Source organism: Scomber japonicus, chromosome 18 (genome assembly GCF_027409825.1).
Source record: "Scomber japonicus isolate fScoJap1 chromosome 18, fScoJap1.pri, whole genome shotgun sequence".
In the NCBI taxonomy this organism is placed as follows: domain Eukaryota; kingdom Metazoa; phylum Chordata; class Actinopteri; order Scombriformes; family Scombridae; genus Scomber; species Scomber japonicus.
The window spans coordinates 25,661,064-25,684,817 of NC_070595.1; the positions used below are offsets into that span (position 1 = coordinate 25,661,064).

General features: G+C 37.1%; 4 protein-coding genes across 4 annotated transcripts in view; all 4 read left to right on the top strand.

Annotated features, from left to right (window-relative positions):
• rpl3 (ribosomal protein L3) overlaps positions 1-23,754 on the top strand; it is a 291,434-nt gene that overhangs the window by 204,686 nt on the left and 62,994 nt on the right. The window lies entirely within an intron of this gene.
• Positions 1,118-10,505, top strand: LOC128379323 (alpha-2,8-sialyltransferase 8F-like). The gene is made up of 7 exons (XM_053338938.1): positions 1,118-1,209; positions 4,127-4,201; positions 4,658-4,732; positions 5,169-5,310; positions 9,637-9,746; positions 9,868-9,960; positions 10,046-10,505. The coding sequence occupies exons 1-7, from the start codon at positions 1,118-1,120 to the stop codon at positions 10,503-10,505; spliced, it is 1,047 nt and encodes a 348-aa protein (XP_053194913.1).
• Positions 12,184-17,228, top strand: LOC128379324 (apolipoprotein L2-like). Its single transcript, XM_053338939.1, has 4 exons — positions 12,184-12,197; positions 14,167-14,763; positions 14,948-15,055; positions 16,292-17,228. Exons 1-4 carry the CDS (start codon positions 12,184-12,186, stop codon positions 17,226-17,228), a joined length of 1,656 nt encoding a protein of 551 aa, XP_053194914.1.
• sult3st1 (sulfotransferase family 3, cytosolic sulfotransferase 1) lies at positions 18,992-23,752 on the top strand. The gene is made up of 6 exons (XM_053338530.1): positions 18,992-19,235; positions 19,319-19,524; positions 20,464-20,590; positions 21,626-21,720; positions 21,868-22,039; positions 22,127-23,752. The coding sequence occupies exons 1-6, from the start codon at positions 19,094-19,096 to the stop codon at positions 22,234-22,236; spliced, it is 852 nt and encodes a 283-aa protein (XP_053194505.1). The 5' UTR covers positions 18,992-19,093; the 3' UTR covers positions 22,237-23,752.

Here is a 23,754-nt window from a genome sequence, read left to right on the forward strand (position 1 = left end):
GTTGTGCAGAAATGACGAGAAGCCTGGTTAACATCTTAAGGGATTTTTATTGTCATTCCAGCCATGTAGATAAGAAGGAAATACAGTACGTTGGTCAGATCGTAGTAAAATATATATATAATTAAAAACATAATTCTTAAAGGCATTTCAAATTTGTAAATCTTTGGTCGGTAGAATAAATTGCAGCCAAAAGGTGACTGCATCAATTCATTAATAAATGAATAAACATCACTGTCCAACACTGTCCAACAAAGATATGTGAGAAGAACACATGAGAAAAATAAGAAACAAAAATAAGAAGAAACAAAAGTTGAGCTGTTTGGCCACAACACCCAGCAATATGTTTGGAGGAGAAAAGGTGAGTCCTTTAAGAGCCTAATTGAAGTGAAAATGGCCAAGGGACATGTAACCAAATATTAGGATTGGTGTATGTATATTTTTGACCCAGCAGATTTGGTCACATTTTCAGTAGAGCCATAATAAATTCATAAAAGAACCAAACTTCTTGAATCTTTTTTGTGACAAAGAAGTATGTGTTCCAATCACTCTACCACAGAAAAATAAGAGTTGTAGAAATTATTGGAAACTCAAGATGGCCATGACATTATGTTCTTTACAAGTGTATGTAAACTTTATGACCACAACTGTATATTCAGGGTTTTTGAGAAAACATTGAGGTCTGCTGCCCCAGAAGCCACCTTAGGTCTACTCCTGATGTGCAGCAACAAAAGGATTGAACACAACTGACCTCGACACAAACGGGAAGAGAGGGAAGACGACAAGTGCAGAGGATAGAGGATTGGCCTGATCAAGGACAAGGAGGGCTGATAGGAGGAGGCATGTTAACTGTATTAACGGGAAAGAGAAACACTTAACTCAAACTGATAGGAGGATGGTGGGGCGAGGGTGTGACAAAGGAAACAGAAGAAAGCACAGAGGCAAATTATCACCTTTCAGAAATAGTGTGTGTGTGTGTGTGTGTGTGTGTGTGTGTGTGAGTCACAGCCAGGAAAGAATGAGTGACGGACAGTAGATAACAGATTTTTAACAAGTTTTAACAAGATGAAGTAAGGCAAGTAGGAGAACAAGAGGGTGAAGTTAATAGTAAAAGAGAGGCATGGGGGCAGAGAATACACATGTCTCTTGGATCTTCGCCATCCTCTGTTTGGGGAGCTTGCTGACCACTGTCACCTGGTACTGGCTCGACAAGTAAGTGTTGCCTTCCTACCACCTTTGCTGTAACTGTGCTTTAATTCCATGATTTATTTCACAATATACTACTCGCTCTTAAAAGTACTTTCTAGCAGAGAAATGTGGGAAATGTCGTTTAAGACTGAATGACAAGTTAATTTGTTTTCTTTTTGGTAGAACAATTAAAAGAATACGACAAAGCAAGAGAGAAATGGGTTTGACATGCAACAAAGGTCCCTTGTTGTAACCACTTGGCTACGTGGATGCTGCACAAAGCATATATGTGGCCTTTTGAGCTTCATTCATTTTATGACAAATAATTATAATTATAAGTATTATCATTATTATCATTTAAGTAATTTTAAATAATGCATGAAAAAGTATCAATTATTATATAAATGTATGATGTACCGGTCAATTACCATTAATTAATTAATTAATTAACTATAAAGTAAGTGTTAACTAATCCAGTGTTGTGCATGAACGCGTTCATTGAAGGAAAGTTCATGAACTCGTTCATAATGTTGGTGAACTTGAACGAACGAACGGTATTTCTGCCTGATGAACGATACTATGAACGCGTTCATTCTAGTGTCTGTGAACGTCACGTTCACTCTTTTTTAATTTCGTTCAATAAGGTTCAGGCAAAAAACACACCGCACTAAAGTGTTGCCCAACCGTTGCGTGTGCCTCTTTGTCTGTGCCAGATTCTAACAAGTGCGCCACAGTTGAGTGGAGCTCAACTTGAGTGGATCTGGCAACCAAAGACAATGGCAGCCAGTGTCGCACTGCCTGTTGTGCCGTATTAAGCACCCCTGCCGTGAAAAGCACCCCCTCGTCGCGGGAACCCGCATGTGGAGAGGACGCTATAAACTACTACCAAACGGACATATATTACCCACAGATCTCTTATTCACGAGTAAATGTCAAAAAGGACTAAATACTCATGTTTAATTTACTACAAATGACAACGTACACACAATGACAAAAATGATATTCTCATTCCATGTCACGCTCTGTTTAGCGTCCAGTTTTGTGTTAATGATTCATGTTTAAATGCGCTCATGGATTCCACAATAGTCATACTTTCCCACAATCACAGTCACAGATAACAAAAATCGGGTAAATGGTTATTGATGTCATTAATTAATAGCCTGCTTACTGTGTTGTCTTCCATAATATTTGTAAATATATATAATATAAACTCCTAAGTATGTGTTTGTGTTAGTGTGTGTGTGTGTGTGTGTGTATATATATATATATATTGAAGTGTCAGTGTGTTGTTTTTTTTCTTGGTCTACTTATCATTGAATATAAACTCCTAAGTATTTGTTTATGTGTGTGTGTGTGTGTGTATATATATATATACACATATATATAAAACTAGCTTATATAAACTAGCATATATATGACATTCAAGCTAGTTTTTCCTCATGTTTTTGAGAATATAATGTTGGGGTGAAAGCTGCAACTGCTACAAGTGTGGACTGAATGGAGTTTAAACAACAATGGGGGAAGGCCCTTCGATGCTAATGTAAATCCTGGTTGGATAAGGATTCAAAACTGGATGAAATCTGACACATAGTTTCAGTGTTAAACTAATGAAATAATTGCTGGCTGTGGCAACAATTTTAAAAGAGTATAGTTCGCAACGTATTGAAAAAAAGAACTGAACTAGTTCATTTTTTGGAGCTGTGAACTTAGTTCATAATTTGGAATTATGAACTATGAACTGAACTAGTTCATGTAGAACGTGAACTTTACCAACACTGAACTAATCACATGAAGTAAAGTGAGTCATGCATTACTGAGGTGGCATTTGTGCCCTCATTACAAAGTGTTAATATAAGTTTCTACATAAGTTTCATGTGCGTACATTAAAAGTATGTTAAAGTATGTTAAATTGAAAGTTTTACTTATATTTTATAGTACAAGTATGCAATATATGTACAACAAAATATACAAAGTCACTGAACATGAAATTGGACATGCAGGAACAGGAACAACCACATTCTGGACCTATTGTCCTACAGATTGGGTTTTATAATGCAGACCTGCTGCTACATGAAAGGCAGATTTTTCATTCATGTTATCTTAGCTCTTGTTGTCAGAAACTTAAAACAGGAAGAAGAAAAAGAAAAAGAAACATTTACAAGCAACATGTAGCGTACCACAGACCGATTTACAGGCACTTTGGGTGTTCTTTAGGCCATGGCATTCGTAGTTTAATAGTAGTAGTAGTAGTTTAATTGCCTGTCAAGCTACTAGGATGCCATACAGTCGTATAGAACTGTATGGCACATTTCATAATGAAAGTCAACTCAAAGTGCTTTACAGAGTAATAAAACAACAAGTCGTAGATGAAAAGCTGGTTGTCAGGCCGTTTCTGCTCTTTGATCCAAGGGTAATTAATAGTAAAGGTATGCTTACCCAACATTCCCCACATTTCACCATTGAAATTATTTAACTTAGAAAAGGTTTTAGACTGCAAAATACTAAGACAGAATACAACTACTATTTATATATATTATTACTAAAAAAGAAAGTAGTCAGTATTACGTCAATTATGTTCCTGAGTATTAACCTTGTATGTTATCTGTGTTGTAAGTACAGTAAAGGAGGACAGGATAGTGATAACGTTTATGACTACTACTGTTTGAGAGGCAGGTAAAAGGTCAAAATTGCAGTTTAGAGGTGGAAGGGTTCACTTGTTTGTTAATTTATTGTCAGATTTCTATATTTTCTATTTTTCTGTTTGTATTTTCTGAGTCAATTAAAATAAAATCCAAAAAATGAAAATAATGAAATTCCCACATGACATCAAACTCTGTTACACTGTTAGAACACGAGTTTCTCCTTTATTGAAATGTGAGCCCAGACTTCCTTTGATGATCTGTTTTATGCATTTTTCTCATCATTATTTGTATTTTCACAGTGACCTGGAATTTTATAAACCACCTCGTCCAAAGAGAGGTCACGGCAAGCTGAGTGATGTTTGTAAAGGCTGCAGGTGAGAGCAAACACACATTATTTCTCCTTAAAGTTCTTTCAGTGGTATGTTTGAGCTTCACTGTGCAGAATAATGTATGTGGAGTTTGACAATAGAAGGCTGTTTTCACATTCAACTGCTAAAAGTGGAACGTTTCTCTGTGCTCATAGAAAATCTGATTTTAGGCCTACGAGCAAAATTTGTGACATGACAACTGGTTTATAGGCAAGGCAAGGCAGTTTTATTTATGTAGCGCATTTCATACACAATGGCAACTCAATGTGCTTTACATAAAACAGAAAAACCAATCCTGGTCCAGTATGCACCTCACACAAGTGCGATGTAGAAACTTGAAGCTTCCACTGCACATACACTGATCATGGCCTTAACAGTGAAGTATGGGACATTGTGTGTGTGTGTGTGTGTGTGTGTGTGTGTCTGTGTGTGTGTGCATGTGTGCATGTGTGTGTCCCACAGGAAGGTCATCGACAAAGTAAAAAAGCGTTATTCTCAAACCTGGAAGAAGCAAGAGGACAATTCCCTAAAATTAAGGTAAAAGCCAACATCCTCCGAAAGATTTGAACAAAAATCAATGTGAGATTTGCGCCTATTTTTTGTTAATAGAAAGAATAATAACTAGATGTGAAAAGTAAAAATAAAAATGTACATTAAAATAGAGGAACCTGACTGGCAGATGTCATCCAAGTAACCACTGGATTTACCATGTGATTTATGGTTACAGACAGTCTTCACCAAGGAACTGAGACTGCTTTTGCTCAGTTATATATTTTACGGATGTAAATTTGTGCACATTTTGAAATTCATAACCTCAAATAGCTAATTAAGTAACTGCCATTTCACATATTTCTTATTTAGCTAATTATGAAGCTTTCTCTTCAATAAGGAAAACGAAACTGTCCCGTCAGTCAGTGTCAACAGTCCTGGCTGTATTCAAGGACTATTTAACAAAGTCCTTGTGGTTCCCCAGATCTCGGCTGAGAAAGCAGTGCAATGGCTTCGACAAGGCCATCATCACCCAGGCAAACACTCCGATTGGATCAGAGCTTGTGTTCAACGGTGACGGGAAGACTCTTCAGGTTACCAAGGAGATTTTCAGGACTTTTGCAAAGGTATGCTGCTTATCATTCATGGATATTACCACCAGCCGCTTGCTTGGTGTCTTGCTTGTTCCTCAAATATTGTTCTACAGCGATTGTTCCACTGCTCATCATGTGTCCATCATGGTGGCATTTCAAAAAGGACAGAGCATTGTTTTTCTTTTTTTTTATAAAACAGAGATCATATATAGCTTTGCATGTTCTTCGCATTTTAGGAATTTGTAATGAAAAGATTTTTTAAAAAACATAAAATATTTTGGAAAACACTTCCCACTTTTGAATGGGGCAATTATTGACCTGTAGTTAAATGATGTCATGTATATTTCAGATAATATGTCTTCAACATACTACGGTGGCCAAGAAAGATCACTGTACTGCAAACACCACAACGCAAATAAAAAAGCTGAGATGCAAATTAAGACAACGGAAGCATGCGGTCCGATTTTATAATTGGTCTGGGTTACTGGGTTGGCGACAGAAGAAAGAACGCAGGTGTTGTGCCAAAAATGATTGCCTGCCAAAAAGTTATTTCCGTCTGTGGGAGCGCTGGCAGCCTTGTTTATACTGAAAAGCTCACTTTATATGACTTTATAGCTGCTTTTATTTTGATCAAACAGCCATTACGCACCAATAGACCAACTCTATGTCTGAGCTAATAGCGATGGTATGTATTTGTGAAACGATAGCGTTTCTTTTAACAGAATACGTGTTTGCTGTTTATAGCGTAATCAAGCATGATATTAACATGATTATAGTCAATAATTTAAATTTTTATGTTTGTGTGTTTGGTATGTCTAATATCTTTGTTAAATAGACTGTAATTGACATGATTTATGTCTGGCTTATTTATGCAATAAAGACATTTGGGAGTAAAAGGGTTTTTTTAGCCTCAAAATGACTTCAGTTATAGTTTTCAGATGATAGCTTATCCAGTAATGAAATGAAATTATCTAAATTTTCAAGACCTTGTTAAATCAATGTTCCTACTTCATGAACATTGATATGCCACTACCTATAAGAATTAAGCTAGTTTTGGCACAAAATAAAATAATTGTATGTATACATACATACACATAAACACAACAATCGTAAACTGTCCAAACAATACGCTAACAAGATTAAACTATATACGTTAGAGTGGCTATACTTTACTGGCATGCTGCACAAATAAATGTCCTGCTGCTTGTGTGTGGCTTCTTGGTGCAGGTTTTTAGTTAAAGTCAAGCCAGACTTAAGAAGGACAAGCAAAACATAAGCAGTTACCCAATGGGTGTAACAGATTAGTCAAGTCATCTACCAAAACAAGGAAAAAGGGTAATTTCTGTTTGCCAGAGTAAATGAATCTAATAGAGTAATTATAAAAAGGAAAAAACCTGACACTCAATGGCCTAACTATATAAACATGAAACATTGAAAAATACAGTCACAGTTTTCATTTTTTCCGGTCTTCATCAACAATTTTGTTTCAAGTGTGAGAACCAATCCATAACTACTTTAAATCATGACATGAGCCTGTAGCTTTACTCTTACTTTACTGTAGTTCAATGACAGTTTACAATTAAAACATACACACAAAGAATGGCACTAAAACAATTAGACAAACAACACAGTACACATATTTGTACACAAATTGAAAATCAACAAAATTTAGAGTCTGTAAATACAGATTTGAGTAACTTTTTAGAAAAGTTTTTAATTGGTCTTTTTGATGTCTGGTAGTGTGTCTCTGAATGTACTGAATGAGTCACCAAAGGATTGACTGGTTGTCTATTGAATCTACTTTTTTACCAGAATTGTTAATTTGCACAAAATACAAATAAATACAACTATGAGCCACAGAGTGAAATGTTTCTTAACTCTCTATTCTCTGGAAAAGAGTTCTTATCGTTCCTTCCTCCATCATTGGGAAAGCTCACATTATGTCGACAGTTTGACTTTCAGCTCAGTTCAGATCTTTATTGCACTAGCTTTAAAACAAGATAGTTCAACAGTGAAACAATAAAACAGTAGACAAGACAGAATAACAGCATAAAACTGTAAATATAATGTGTAAGTGCTTTGTAATGCTTGACTTAGATGTCTGGGGTTGGGCACAATGTTGTGGAGAGGGGCAGGACTCTTTTCTTTTACAGAGTTGCCCGGAGGGGGGGGGCATTTGAGGTGAACAAACTATTTTACTGACCAAGACTACTATATTAAGAGAGCTGTTTCTTAGATTGGAAGCTCAGATGACTGTACCAGGCTGGAATACGAAAGGTTACAACACTCTCTACACTTACACAACTTCTATTATCTTCTGGCTGACACCTAGACTGCAAATCCTTCTCAAAAGTTGTGAATATTTTCTGTATTAACAGAGAAGGCCATCAGAGAGTCCAGAACTGTACCAAGATACTTAAAGTTATCCACCGTTTCAACAGACTGGCTGATGAGTGAAACTGGCTTAATGATCATATCTTGTTTTGTGCAGAGTACCCGTACCTTTTGGCTAAATATGCAGCTTAACTAACTCTGTTTTTTGTAGAAGTCCAACTAAGGCCATCTCGTGCATATTTAACCAGTTCAAAATCATTGTCACTGATCACAAAATCAAAAGCCTTGTGGGCAGCCTTTGGCAGTCGCTGAAGCAAAAGTCCGGGTATGGGAATTTGGCGAGATGGAGAAAGACTTTTGGTTGGCCTCAAAGAAGTTCTGGCAAGCCGTCAGGCAACTCAGGAAAGGGAAGCAGGGCCTAGCCCAGGCTGTTCTCAGCAAGGGCGGAGATCTGCTGACCTCGACTTGGGATATTATCTGGCAGTGGAAGGAACATTTGAGGAATTCTTAAACCCAACCAACATGTCCTCTGTGGAGAAGGCAGAGCTGGATGATCTGGGGTAACCGTCACCCATATCCCTGGCAGAGGTCTCTGAGATAGTTAAACAGCTCCTCAGTGGCAAGGCACTGGCGGTGAATGAGATTGTCCCTGAGATGCGGAAAGCTCTGGACATTGCGGGCGTGTCATGGCTGACGCGCCTCTTCTGTGTCATATGGAGGTCAGGGACAGTGGCCATCGACTGGTTGACCGGGATCGTGGTCCCCATTTTAAAAAAGGGGACTGGAGGGTGTGCTCCAACTATTGGGTGATCACACTACTCAGCCGGGAAAGGTTAAGCCAGAGTATTGGACAGGAGATACTGGCCAATTGTTGAACCTCAGATTCAGGAGGAACAATGCAGATTCAATCATGGCTGTGGAAACGTGGATCAGCTCTTCACCCTCACAAGGACACTGGAGGGGTCATTGGAGTTCGCACATTCTGTCTACATGTGCTTTGTAGACTTGGAGACGGCTTACGACCATGTCCCTTGGGGGACCTTGTGGGAGGTGTTGCAGGTGTATAGGGTACCGGGGTCACTGTTGTGAGTCATTCAGTCATTATAGATCCAGGAGGGAGTTGCTACCCCAAGCAGAGGAATTTAAATATCTCAGTGTCTTATTCACCAGTGACGGTAAAATGGAATGTGACAGGCGGATTGGTGGCAGTGATGCGGGTGTTGCACTGCACCGCCCTGGTGAAGAAAGCGCTTAGTCTGAAGGCTCCTCCTAGGGAGGCGCTGATGAGTGTGGCTGGTGGAGCGGGATGTCTGGATTTCATTGCTCGGCCTAATGCCACCATGACCCTGCTCCAGATAAGTGGCAGAAAATGGATGGATGGATTTGAAAAAAATGCAATATCCTCCTCCTGGTTATATATTTATACTAATACAATAATATGAATACTAATATTATTACTAATACTAATATAAGGACTAAAATCAGACAATCAAAATAAAATAAAACTGAATAAAATACCACATAAGATACCTCTTGTACCACAGTACAAGATTAAATAAAGAAAAAATAAAACGTTTTTGCTCTAGATGAAGATGATTATGTGTATTATCAAAGCTTTTGGTATGTGTCAAACATTTAACCACTGTATAAATCACTATGATTCCCAGATCACAATGAAGTGTTGCCAAAACCTCAGTTTACATTTGCATGATTAGTTTGAAAACCCAAATAGCACTTTATTACTTGATAAATATCATTTATACATATGATTGTTGAGCATGGTTCTGCTTGCTGACTGTGTTGTGGGGAAACTTAAACAAAGTCTACCATAACACGGACTTCCTCAGGATCCGTTAAACAGTTGTGGTGTTGTCCTGCTCCTGAATCTATGAAATCTATGAATTAAATAAATGCATGTATGTTCTTCCCTCAAGATGTTTGTCTCCAATGAACCGTATGTCCTAAATAGTGTATGCTATGTCTTTATTTTGACTGTAATAGTAATTCAGTGTCTGTTGAATCCAGGAGAATCCTTTCAAGACAAGACTGGACACGTGTGCTCTTGTTGGGAACGGCGGTATCTTGACTGACAGCAGGTGTGGAAAGAGCATCGATTCAGCTGAGTTTGTAATGAGGTGAGACAGGCATCCAGTGTAGTTAATTGAAATGTTGATAACAGTTAATCAACACAGTTACACACATCTCTGCTGGAATTCCATACAAACATTTCTGTATGTTCTCTGTTGTTTTTTTCAGGTGCAATCTACCGCCTTTGAAAGATGGCTATGAGGAACACGTGGGCATCAAGACTGATCTTGTGACAGCAAACCCAAGCATTCTCGAACACAAGTGAGCAAAAGGATGAGTCTCATTTGATTATCTCCTAGTAATATTCCTCATCTTTTGTTACTTCACATCTGCTTTTTTCCCCCAGATATGAGTCTCTAATGAATCGCCGCCTTCTGTTTGTGGAGAGTCTACAAACCTACGGGAACGCTTTGCTTGTCCTTCCTGCCTTTTCATTTAGGTCCAATACTGATTTGTCCCTGCGGGCCGCTTACACAGTTGAGGAATTTAACAGCCCTGCTCGACCAGTCTTCTTCAACCCTGAGTACCTTCAGAATGTTTCTCTCTTCTGGAGGAACGAGGGCCTGAAACCAAGACGTCTCAGCACTGGCTTATTCATGACTAGCTTAGCACTGGAAATCTGTGACAATGTGGAACTGTATGGGTTCTGGCCTTTTGGTAATCATCCATATGATTATTATTCCCTGTCTAATCACTACTACGATGACATGAAAGTTAAGGCAGTCCACGCCATGCCTGCTGAGTTTGACATCTTGTTGAAGCTGCACAGTGAGGGTGTGCTCAAGCTTCATCTGAAAAATTGCTGACCACGTGAAAAGTAGTTTCCAGACTTGGGGACAGATGACAGCTCAGGGGCACGGTGCCTTCTCTGTAGCCTCTGGATGAAGCCAGGCACTCAACTTCACCCAAGCGAGGTGGATGTTTGAACTTACAGTTAAGACTAAGCTGGCCTTCAGCAACCAAGGCATTTGCACAGAAATCATAATGCACCAATGATAAGACACAGTCATTGTATGTACAACTGTATTTATTACTGCAAATGTCTCAGCTGGTGTCTGGAAGGAGTTATTTTGATTTAACTGGGAAGCCTTTGTGAAGCCTTGGTGGTGGGGTGGGGGGTCTCATTTGTGTACAATGAGGTTATTTTCTTTGATTTATAATGAAACTGTTTTGATAAAAATACTAAATACATTTCTGTAAATGTAAGACACAGACTGACTTGTTTCTTATGGTTAGTTAGTCTCTTAGTCTTCTTTAGTAAGTTGTCTCATCTATAAAACTGAGATAGGTCACTAATTTTAAAGAAGAAAGGAAAAAAATGTAAATACTTTACTTTGACTTGACTTTAACTGTTGACACGAGACATCTCCTACTTCACTGTAAAGTTCATTATCAGTGTTTGTGCACTGCAGGCTTCAAGTTTCCACGTGACACTTGTGCAAGTTACATATTGACTCATAATTGGCTCATATAGACAAATTCTGTATTTACATTTTGTATTAGTGAATTCAATTTAAAGTTTGTTCATCTTGATCTGCAGTGATAATTTAAAAAAGGTAAAAGCAACAAAAATACATTTATGTTGTGTAGCAGCTATCTAACTTCAAACAGCTACCATGTCAAGTTTGCAGCTTGTTTTTAAGCAGAGAGAGATGTATGCTGAACTGACACTACAAATGTTATAAATAAGAAGCCATAACCTTCTCAGTAATAACACAGCAATAAGAAGGTCACAATAGGCTGATCTGCTCATAATAATCACATGATATCAGTTTCATATCCTATCATAACAGTGAAATAATAAGGTCAAATGTTTGCTGTTTGAAAACAGTAATGAGTATAATATTAAAGGATAAGGTTGGTGATGTCTTTATTTTTCTTATTGTCAACAGATGCCTGTATTCCTCTGTGCTGTAAGACTTCTGCTGTTGTCCAGAAACATAAAAATACATCAATGACAGCAATAATGTTTTTAGCCATTTTATTAAACATTGAACCATGAACAGAAAGATTACTTCTTCATTATGGTTGACTGAACAGGAAGTTATGACTCCAGAAAATGAAAAGGTTAGCAAGAAAGTCAGAACAGCAGTGAAGAATGACTAAGTTAAAGTTTTGTGGCTGGAAACGGTAAAAAACTAAACTTTTTCAGTCAATTAAATGCTTTCTTTTCTCTTATTGCCAGTGGTGTGGATTTATTTTATTATTTCAATTACATCATCGAATTCATTTGTTTACATATAACATAACATTTATTATGTATTTAATAGTATTTTTGAATGGAAACAGTAGGAAATACTGTGGAATCAAAATCGTCATGCCAGTCAGAATAACTTTTTAGTAGATAAAGGAAGTGCTGGGCAGGGACGTGCTTCCTGTTCAACTGTACCGCAACAGACATGTCTCACGAGGACAGAAGACACTGAGAGGTGCAATAGATATATATTAGTACATGAGAAAAGAAGACCCTCTGAGAGGTTAGAAATGTCAGCAGCAAGGTAAGTTTAGCTTCTTTGTACTAATTTCAATATACACTTCATATCCAAATCAACATGCACTTGATATATTTCATATATTTTATGATTTTACAAACACCAACACTGTATATTATATCTAACTTTATATTTTAAATTCAACAAAAAGACACCAACAACACATATCCACTACAATAAGGTGAAAGTGTTTGTCTTCGCAGGCTTTGTGGTTATATTTTAAAACATATATTTCATGACAGACCTATTTAGGAATTCAAATAACTGCTGACATTGAAAATATTATATCAGCTAATTATGATCCCTTGGTGAAAGAGGTAATGGAAATGTTAGATTGATGAAGCCCATTGCCTATTTCTATGGTAGGACGCATTAATATTATCAAAATGTGGATTTTACCAACATTTCTATAAATGTTTCAATCAATCCTGCTTCAGCCTCCTTTTTCTCTACACTAAGAAAAAGCTTTATTCGCTCTATATGCAACAATAAATGCCCTAGACTTCATCTCAGTTTCTTTGCCGCATGATTAGGGAGTGCAAAACTTCCCAATATGAAACTTTATTACTGGGCAGGTCAGCTTCAAGCAGTCATGTTTTACTTTCTTCCTGAAGAGGTTCCCGCCTAGGTTGGAATAGAGAAACATAGAATAACACTTCCACTACATTTATATCTCTACTCGTCATAAGCAAAGGATCCTTTTCTTAGAAATACAATAACAATCTGGTATGAGGCTCATGCCCTGATGATTTGGGGCAATGTCATTTTCAAACCAGGGAGACAGGATATAGGCTTTAAACACTTTATGGATCTTGGGCTCAATAAAGTAGGTGATTTTTTCAGTGAAAGCACCCTAATGTCATTCCAACAACTATTGCAAAAATATAATCTCCCCAGAAAACATTTTTAAGTACCTACAAATAAGGAGCTTCATATATTTGCAAATTAAAAACGACTGTGCAACATTTTCTGACATTGAACAGTACACAATAGATCATCTACAGGGCAAGAGGCAATTGTCCATGTTATATAACATGCTCTTAACTTGTTCAAAAGAAAACTTCAGTTAGATATCATGATCAAAGAGTGAGTGAAGGCATGCCTCTTGGCTCAAACTCAAACCATAAACACTAGGTGCAGAATATTATAATATACATGGTTGTTTAGGACATACATTACACCTGTCAACCTTAATATTCCCGACAGTTGAAAACGTAATAACGGTATGGCACCTTAACTCACTGATAAGTACTTTATTTTTTTATAAGAAAAGAGGTATTTTCAACTGTGTTGGTTGCAGAGTCTCATCTACAGAAGAGGATTAGGACCACATATAAAAAGTTTTGATGCATTTTATGTTTCATATAAAGCACTTTGAATATCTTTGTTTTTAAAATGTCAGAATTCAAATACATTTTTCACATGTGATCTTGATCTTCTTCCATACCCATCCACTGCCTGTTTGTTTTACACAAGTAAAATGGTGCCAGTGGTTCATCTAATAACACAAAATTCTTATAAACGTAGCCGATGGCTGAGACAAACCAGCCCCTCCAGCAAGAACATGAGTGGAGTAGAGGGCTAAAGAGAATTCAGGCTCACGTCTTCCTCTGGGTTGGGTTGCCAGGTACCAAAACACATATCAGAATAGGAGAAGGTGACATACATCGGCAAAAAAATAAAAAAAACTGGAGCAGGAGCTTGCTGTTGTGTTGAAGTACACTCTGAGAGGCCTGGAGAAGCTGGCACCAAGATGTCTGTCATGAAGCCACAGTTAAGGCTTTGGTTTTTAAAAAATTGTCAGGTAATTTTTGACAGTGTTGAATAATTTTTTTCCAGCAAATACAAAATGAAGGATTCTGCCAGATCTTTCTGTACTGGCACAGAGATAATGTGGTCGGGTTTGGGTTACTCCAGTTGACTGTTAGATTTTGTTATGAAATCTCACATATTGGATGTTTTTTTTGTGTTACAGAGGGGAACTAAAGACGGTCTTGTGCCAGTACATCAAAGATACCCTTTTTGACATCAACACAGTGAAAGAATTCGGTGATAAAATCTCTAAATGGATGGAAGAGAGGAAGAAAGAGGTGAACATAATTACACACATTAAAGACAGAGCCGACAAAATCAACCTGAGCATCAGCTATGTTACTAAGTCAGGCAACAGAGGCAAGGCTTTCTGGAAGTACACGAAGAGTAAGATAACCCAAGTGACTGCAGACAGCAGGCGTGAAGAGCTGGAGCAGGAGCTTGCTGGTGTGTTGAAGGACACTCTGGGAGGACTGGAGAAGCTCGACTGCTTCCTGGATGCAGTGGAGAGGCTGGCGGTCACCTCACTGCATGTGTTTAGTGAGGAGAACCGGGTGTTACATCTGCCCCAAGAGATCAGTCCTGACACTGTTAAGGCTGTCATCAAAGCTGCTCGGGAGGTCCGTCCTCTCCTCCTCGAATTTCAAAGAGATGCAAAGGCATTCTTCCGTCCCAAACTTCAGAATGTGGAAGTCCTCGAATATCAGTTGAATGAATACATCCAGACCACCCAGAAGATATGTGACAAGTTAGAGAAAAGGTAAACTTTTTCATAAACCTTGTTAATGACATGCCACAACCCAATCCTAAAATTTAGAGCATTTAATAAATAAAACACAGTTTCATAAACAGAACTTAAATATGTTTTTCAAATAATACTCTGTGCAAAAAATATTATTTTAAATCTAATGTATAAATTAATGGTATAGTTATATAATTCACAGCTCTTTCAGTGAGGTTCGCCTGAGGATGAATATGGAAAGTGTGGTAGATCTTGATGAGGATTTATCTGAAGATGACATACGAAGGATTAAACAGCTTCATGAAATCAGGTAAGCATTAATTGATAATAAGAGGTTTGATGGTGCTGAAATATCTCATTTTGGTTGTACAAAGTAGTTTATATCAGAAATGCAGTTGCTGCTCTTAATAGCTTTATTTGGTATTTTAGTTATTTAAAAGTTTTATAGAACAGATGTTCACAAAATTAATGGGAAAACACATCTAATTAGTATTACATCAGTGTACTTTAGTGTAGTGTTCAATAGACTTAACAGATAACTACGTAGTTTGGTTCATTTAGTTTTAGTTAGTTAGTTTATTTTGAACATCTTAAAATAACAAAATAAAATGTATAGACAGCAACAAACAAACAATTAAAATAACTGTAGACTGCAGTTAAACAACAAAAAGTAATAAACGTCAATGTTTGAAAAGGGTGTAGGATGAAGTAATAAAAACAACTTTTCTAGTCATATCTCAATAATATCAATTGAATCAAAGTCAAAATTATTGAAAACAACAACTCTTTCTCACTGTAGAAAATATTAAAACACTAAGTCCAATATAATGAACACCTGTTAAACACTGAATTCAGTGGCAAATGGGATTACATTGATTAATTCATCTCTCATTATTTATAAATTGAACAGTTTATATGAATCATGTAAACTTGAAACTTAATGAATGTAATGATTAAAAGATCATTAGGTAAAATATTTACTGTAGCCTATTAACTAACTAAATTAAAAAACATCATATCAGAGACAAAGGAGAAATGCTAAGTTGAAATACTGGCTTCTGCAACTATATTACATCCATGCTCTCCTATGAATTGAGATTGATGTTCGACCCTCAGTGTGCTGCTCAGGTCACTTCAACACACAGGAAGGAGGAGCCAGTGATTGACACAATAAAGCCAATGATCAGTAACTAAATTATGTTGGGTATATCCAACTGGTATTATACATCAGACAACAGCATATGTCGCTGTAGATAGTTTAGTTGTGGTGGAAAAGAGACAGGAAGAGCTTTAATTAAAAAACGGATTTCCAAGTTAGCCAGTTCATGAAGCCCAGATTCTGGGTTTGTTCTCCACAGATTTAATGACTTGTAGCTATTTTGTGCTAATCTCTGAGGTGGTTTATTGCAGTTTTAGCCTCCTATAGTGTATGTTAAATAAATGTGGAAAACTCACCAACTGGTTTTCATTTTGTATTTTAAATATCACGTTATACTTAATAATGTCACCTCTTTTTTCCTTTCTTCATTTCTTGATTCTTCATCAGGAAGGACAAGCCCTTCCGGATGGTGTTCCTGTTCAAGGAGAAATCGTGTCGTCACTTCATCAGTAAGTTTGATGAACGACAGCACAGGATGCAGGAATTCCTGAAGAACCTGGAGGAGAGCGCTGTTCACCTAGAGAGCATGAATAAGGGAGCAAAGATCTCCAGTGTGGCAGGAAACTCAGTGAGGGCAGTTGGAAGTATTCTTTCTTTAATTGGTTTGGCATTAAGTCCTGTATCAGCTGGAGCGTCTCTCGCCCTGACTGTGACTGGGGTGGGGCTGGGAATTACCAGTGGAGTCAACAGCGCTGTCACCACAGCTACAGAGATTGGAGTCAACCTCACATATAAAAAGAAAGCTCGTGAAGACTTCCAAAGCTTCATGGAAGACGTGCAGATTCTTCAGAAATGTCTGAAGGAGGCATCCAGTCTAACAGTCACCAACATAAAACAAGTAAGTATGACATATGTGGCTGTGGGAGTGGGAAAGGTTATCAAAGAAGGTAGAGGTGTTAGAACAGGTATTAATTCACTTAACACTGCTGGTATGAAGATGTTAGAAAGTAAAGAGCTGATTGCAGGTGTTGGCGAAGTGATGGCTGAGGAAGGTGAAGCATTATGTCATGTGGCCGGTGTAACAGCAGATGTCCCAGAGATTGGTGAGGCAGCAATCAAAGGGTCCTTTGTTCTGTCTAATTCAGTCATGACTGGATTTGGCTCACTTTCTTTTGGTATGACCATCTATAAAATCTGTAAAGACAGCATCAGTCTGGCCAAAGGCAGAAAGCCCAAAGTCTCAAAGTTCATCAGAGCCAGAGCTGCACTTTGGAGCTCAGAGATGGACGCATGGAGGAAGATCCGTGACTCTTTGTGTGAGGGTCTGCCGACATCAGAGGAGAAACAAGCCAATCTGGATATGCCATTTTATGTACAGGGTTGAATCTAGAAACACAGAGATACAATGAAATTCACATCCTATCAAGTCAGTGAAAGACAAATTTAAAAAAAAACCCTGAGGATACAGCAGAAAATCACTGAACATCCTCATGTCAGTTTATCTTTAGACAATAAGCTGTGATTCTCATGTCTTAACCAATTACAATTTTAAACATAACATATTACATAACCAGCATTACTTTTGTCTCTTGTTAAAGTCAGTACATTGTCCCTTTTGTTACAATTTGTAGCCACTTTAAAAATAATCAGAATAAGTGCAGTAGATTGTATTACTAGGTGCTTACTGTGCTTTAATCATCAGTCACTGAAGTCAAGTAATATCAACATCTGGTTTATTTTTTGCCTTCTGTTTTAAGTTTAATGTGTTACAGCATTTCATGAATTGGATCCATTATTGCAGAGTCTGCAGGAGACGCTGTAATAACATGAAATGTTTTATTTTATAGTTTAGTCTCACTGTTTCATGATCTTAACATGTATGTAACTCTCATGTATTCCTAATGAATCCAAATACATGTAAACTCTGATCACAGACTTTAACAATTAATAAACAGATTTCTTCAAGTAACTTCTCATACCAAATGTGTTGTAGTGTGGTAATGATTGCCTTATATTTTAAAGACAGGATGTTTGGATTATGAAATTAAGATAAGAGTTGGTGAGAACATTAAACGAGCTGAGTTTACAACAACCAAGATCAAGCACAGTCAAGGTTCAAGGTCAAGCCTTTACTGTCGTCATACAACGTAAGTCTGCATTTTGAAATTCAGCTTCCTCATGCTGCAGGAAGACAAATGGAAGTAAATATGGGAAATTATAGTCAATACTTACCGTACTAGATGAGATTTGAAATGAGGAAGCAGTTGGATTATGAACTCTATATACACATTTAAATACATGTCTAAAGTTATTCATATGGCCCCATTATTCCAAAAACTAAACTAAGTGAAATCTATCTGGTAGCATCACTAGTATGTGATTAGCTGAAGGTTTATATTGGTAATTTATTCTGATTTTGTCCTGGCTTTAAGTATAGATTATTTTTGAGGATTTTTTAAGAATAGGTTCACAATTTTTCAAGTATGTCTTAAAACAACAGTCAGGAGCTGTAATGGAAATTCTTATTATTCATCTTGTCTGATCAAATGAGTAATTATATGATTAGATGTATGTGTGCGTCATAATCTGCTGACAATGACATGAAATGCTGATTTAATGAACATCATTGAACTTTGACTGAACATCATGTATGTTATAATCTACTGATTAACTATTGTCCTGATTGTATACACGTGATGACGTGCCTATTGTGATGACAATCACAAATGAACATTGAAAACTGTTTTTCTTGCGTTAATCATTCCTCCTGTTCATAGTGACCATTGATAATTCACTGACAATATAAGTGATGGAGGAAAAAATCCCCAGTCCTCCTGTTCAAAAATGTATTTAAAAGTGTATCTGAAGTTACTGAAACAAATCAAGTAGATATGTTTCAACATTAAAGTCTTTTTAGTGTCAAAGTCCCTCTTTTGGTTAGTATACTTCCAGCACAGCTAAACAGGGAAATACAAAGAGGGAATTTGATACTTGATTAACTGTATTTTCACCACTAATTTAATTGAACTGCTGCTTTATTTTAAACAATAAAGCAGCATATTGTGTTATACTTCAAGTGTACACTTGGTGGCAGTGTGTACCCAACATACAGATATAGGTTAGACACGAGGAAGCCAACAGCACAAATCAAAGTCCAGAGTCCATCTACTGTAACTGTGAGTACTTCTCTCTTCAGTCGCATATGTGCAAACTTTACTCTGATTTTTTCTTTGCGATTAATAAGTAAATATGGAAAAGGTCACCGACTACCTCGTCAGATATAAAAACTACAACTTTGCAGTTGGTTACACAACTGCAGAGTACATTGATTCCCTCCAGAGCTTTGAAATACGAGACAGTGACACATTCCTTGTCACTTATCCAAAGTCAGGTCAGTAGCCTACTATTACAACATTTTCATTAAGTTTTGACCTGGTTATGATGTCTGATGACTGTACCCGTGTACCCATACAGGCACTATATGGACTCAACAGATCATCATCTCCATCTGTGAGTTAGACGGGGGTCTGAATGAATATCCCAACAACTTGGAGCAGATGCCATGGTTGGAGTACAGGGAGGGTCGTGAGGACTACTCCCTGCGACCATCACCGCGACTCTTCGCCTCTCACCTCACCCCGGCTCTCCTGCCTCCTGGACTGAAGGAGAAGAAGGCAAAGGTCAGTAATTTGTGGAAGTCCAATCCTGCCAGAAGAGGGAATATTAAAAAAACAAAAACAAAATAATAAACAAAACAAAACAAAAACAGAGTAGGCTAAGTGTTGTAACAATTACAACACCAACAACAAGCTCTTTTTTTAGAGAGGCCTTTTTTTAATTGATACAGCACTGTTTAATTTCTAACATGTCTTATCTTTTTTTTATTACCACAGTTGTTTTTTTTATTATTACCCTCTATAGCTCATACTAGGGGTATTCAATTATGTTTTATTTTATGTTTAATGTTTTATTCTATTTTAATTATCTTCTTTTACTGTCTAATTGTAGTACTTAAATGTTTTATCCATGTAAAGCACTTTATAGTTATTATTATTAACTGTGGGCAGGGCTTCAAGTAGCTATATCTTCATTATTCATTTATATGCTGATTATTGAATCAATAAACCGATTATACCTTTGGTCTATTGTAGAAGTTTTATAAAAAAATGTTTTTGTTTGACCAGAGGTCCAAAACCCAGAGTTACTGAATATACTGTACTGAAAAACAAAGAAAAGTAACAAATCCTCACATTAAAAAAAGCTTGAACTATCAAATGTTCAACATGTTTGACAAAAATGTACATATGTGATTAATTAATTATCAAAGTAGCTGTGGACTGACCTTCTGTCATTTGACCAATTGATGAATCAAATAATCGTTAAGTATGTTAATTCTTTTATTGCCTAAGAAAACAAGATACAACATGAAAATCTTACTTACTAGAATTATGAGACTGTTTAAGTTAAATTGTGAAGCTAAGATAAATGAGTGACTCAGCATATCATAATTTTGACTTTTTCCTGGCTTCGTTATGTAGCTATAGTAAAGTGAATATTTGGCCTGAGATTGTTATGTGTTAGGTTCACCTCTGAGCTGAGTGTTTGTTTCTGTGTCAAAGATCATCTATGTGATGCGGAACCCAAAGGACAACATTGTGTCTTATTACCACTTCAGTCATGCCATAGCTGACCTTGAGTCTCCCAAGAGCTTCGAAGTTTTCTTTGAGCAGTATTTGACGGGAAATGGTGAGATACTGAAGCTGCAGAGTCTTGGTGATGATGGACAGATAGAGTCTAATCCTGATCAATTTTACATGATAACCAACTGATCAAGAAAAAATAATTTAAAGAGAGGACAGAACTGCTAATTCTAAGCCTGGATTGTATGTTTGTACTGAAATGACCTGATAAAAGATATTTTCTAGACCTTTGAGCTAGGACACTAAGATATGAACTGGTAACCATACTTAATGATAACACTGATACAGTAGTAACATTAGTAAAGTTCAACCTCTATTGTGTTGCACTGGTCAGTAGAAGCCATAAGGGTTTTATGTCTATTCTGCCATGTGTACAGTGATGATATAATTGTGATCAATGAACACGAAATTACCCCCTAAAAACAGTTTTAACACATTTTACTCAAAACTACAAATAATGAGATGCTTGAGTTGTTGATGGAAAAGTCAGGGGATCACCAAAGTCATCATGATTATCCTTTGGTCACCATGAATGTCTGTACAAACTTTAATGGAAATCAACGCAATAGTTGTTGAGATATTTCTGTCTGGAAGTAGCGGACCATCCACCCCAAGAGAAATTAGTGTGTGGATAACTACAGAACTCAAACTTTGAAAACTTTTATTCTTGTGATACCATTTCGGTACATTAAAAACCAGAGATTTTCTAATTGCACAGCTCGTATCACTCTTTAAAATAATTCACTGATAGTTGAGGATAGGAACTGCAAAATAAGTCATTTGGCTCTAAATTGCCAAAATATAATTATAGTACAGGAATATTATAGTTTCTTTACATCCCCCAAAGCATTGTGGGAATTGTAGTTCCTAAAAAGCTAGCACAAATGTCCCTCAAATGAATGAATGAATGAATTATAGGAGGAGTGACAAAATCCATTAGTATTGACTTTTCTACTGTTGCTCTACCAATATGTGTGTTTCAGACTTTTAAAAAACCTGTTGTTACTACTGGGAAAGATATATTTTTAAAAACACATATTTAAGGAAGATGTTTAATTATGGGATACATTTTTTCTTACAGTTGGAGCATCGTCCTGGTTTGACCACATCAGGGAGTGGCACTCTAAGAAAGACCAGTATGACATCCTGTTTCTGACCTATGAGGACATGGTTTTGGTAAGATATTGTTCTTGTTGGGTTGTTGAGTTAATGGTTCGGGGTAGGAACATATTTTATATCAATTTAATACCTTAAAGAGATGTGTTAACTTGAAAATAGTCCTTTCTGTCTCTCTTTTCTATCTGTGCCCCTTTTCTCTTTCAGGATCTGAAGACAGCTGTAACAAAGATTTGCAGTTTCTTGGGGAAAAACCTCAGTGAAGCTTCGATTCAGCAAGTTGTAGAAAAAGCTACATTTAAGACCATGAGGGACAACTCAAAAGCCAACTATAAGTTCCTGCCACCAGAGAAGCTCAGCGGAGACTTCATGCGTAAAGGTAACGTAATGTAACATCACTACAGCTCCTGTGCAGAAACACTCGCACAGATATCAGGTTCAGTTTTTGTTGTGTTTTTCATTACAGGTAAGATCGGTGACTGGAAGAACACCTTTACAGACGCTCAGAGTCAAAGAGTGGATCGACTCCTTCAGGAGAGACTCGGTGACTTATCTCTAAACTTCATCTGGGAATGAGGAGAGCAGCTACAGAAACCTTCAAAGATAAGGCTGGTGATTGTTTTTAGTTATTTTCTCATTGTCAACAATTGTGCAGAGCCAAACCAACATGTGTGGACTGTAGACCTTTGTTGTTGTCCAAAAACTGTGAAAAACATATCAACCACACCACTGCACTCGGTGACATGTTCCTTAATTACAACGAGTTTGGACTCTGGATGTTAATTTGTTTAGAAATGGCTACAAAGACTAAAAACAGCGATCACATTTTTAGAGTAGTTCTGTGTAAGACTGTTTTCAAGTCTTGCTTGTTGTGCTACATTTAACAACCTCTTGATTTTGTGCTGCTGTACCAGTCCCTGTCCTGGACCTACTATTTTCAATGTTGATTGATTTTTACTGTGCCTCTCTCCTCTCTCAACCCCCAACTGGTCGAGGCTAGACGCTCACCTAGAGCCAGGTTCTGTCTGAGGTGTCTTTCCGTTAAAGGGTGGTTTTTCCTTGCTGCTGTTGCCTAGTGCTTGCTCATGTGGGAACGTTGGGTTTCTTTAAATTAAATTAAAAAGTACGATTTATACCTCCTCTATGTGAAAAGTGCCTTGAGGACTATTGGTTTTGATTTGGTGCTATATAAAAAAAGATTGATTGTAATAAAGCTCTTAGAGACTTTTATCAAAATCAAGAAGTTGGTGATATGTGGCACAAGCAGCTATTGATGCTCTGTAAACAGTTACATCACATACTCAGCAGTGTCTCATTACATGGAAACAATGGTGCATTTCATTTGTACTTGGAAGTCGGAAAATTCAAGTGGAACCACTTCCCGAAGTAGGATATCTGACTTCAACCTTGACTTTAAAAAAAAAAATCCAAAATGGTAGCCCCATGCAGGAATAGTGTGGAATTTGTAGTAATATCCTGTTAATTAGCAGTCTTGTCTTATTTGTGTCTCATTAAATCACTCGTACAACACAGCACTGTCTGACTACTATTTATGACCATGTTGCTATGCTGTTTATATGTGCAAAACACAGTGAAATGCTTTTTTATGAACTGGTATTGCTACCAATGGCTAACCTGGCTGGAACTGGTTTTCTGACTTCTTGAACTAAAATGATTCGAACTCGGGTGTAACTTCATTCTCAGCCCTGACTTCCAACTTCGGAGGTAAATGAATAAATGAATGAATGAATGAATGAATGAATAAAAACACAGCACTACTCTCCAGAAACTGAAAATGTGATCGTTTTTCTAGCATTCGGAGTGGTTCCCAAAGAATCCGTGGCTTTGTTATGAAGGAACATGTCACCCAGTGCAGTGGTGTCAGGCTTTGGATACACACACAATACTTTCATTCATTGCCAGTTTGCCTCTGCACGCAAGAAGAATCTAGAAAATCACCAGCCTTTATCCTTCAAGATGTTTTCATGTTCTTATTCCTAAAAAAGCTAAAAACACCCAAATTCATTTACGCTGTTTGTGAACAACTTCAACTTACAACACACAGTTAATTGTAAATAAAGCAAACAAGCAAAA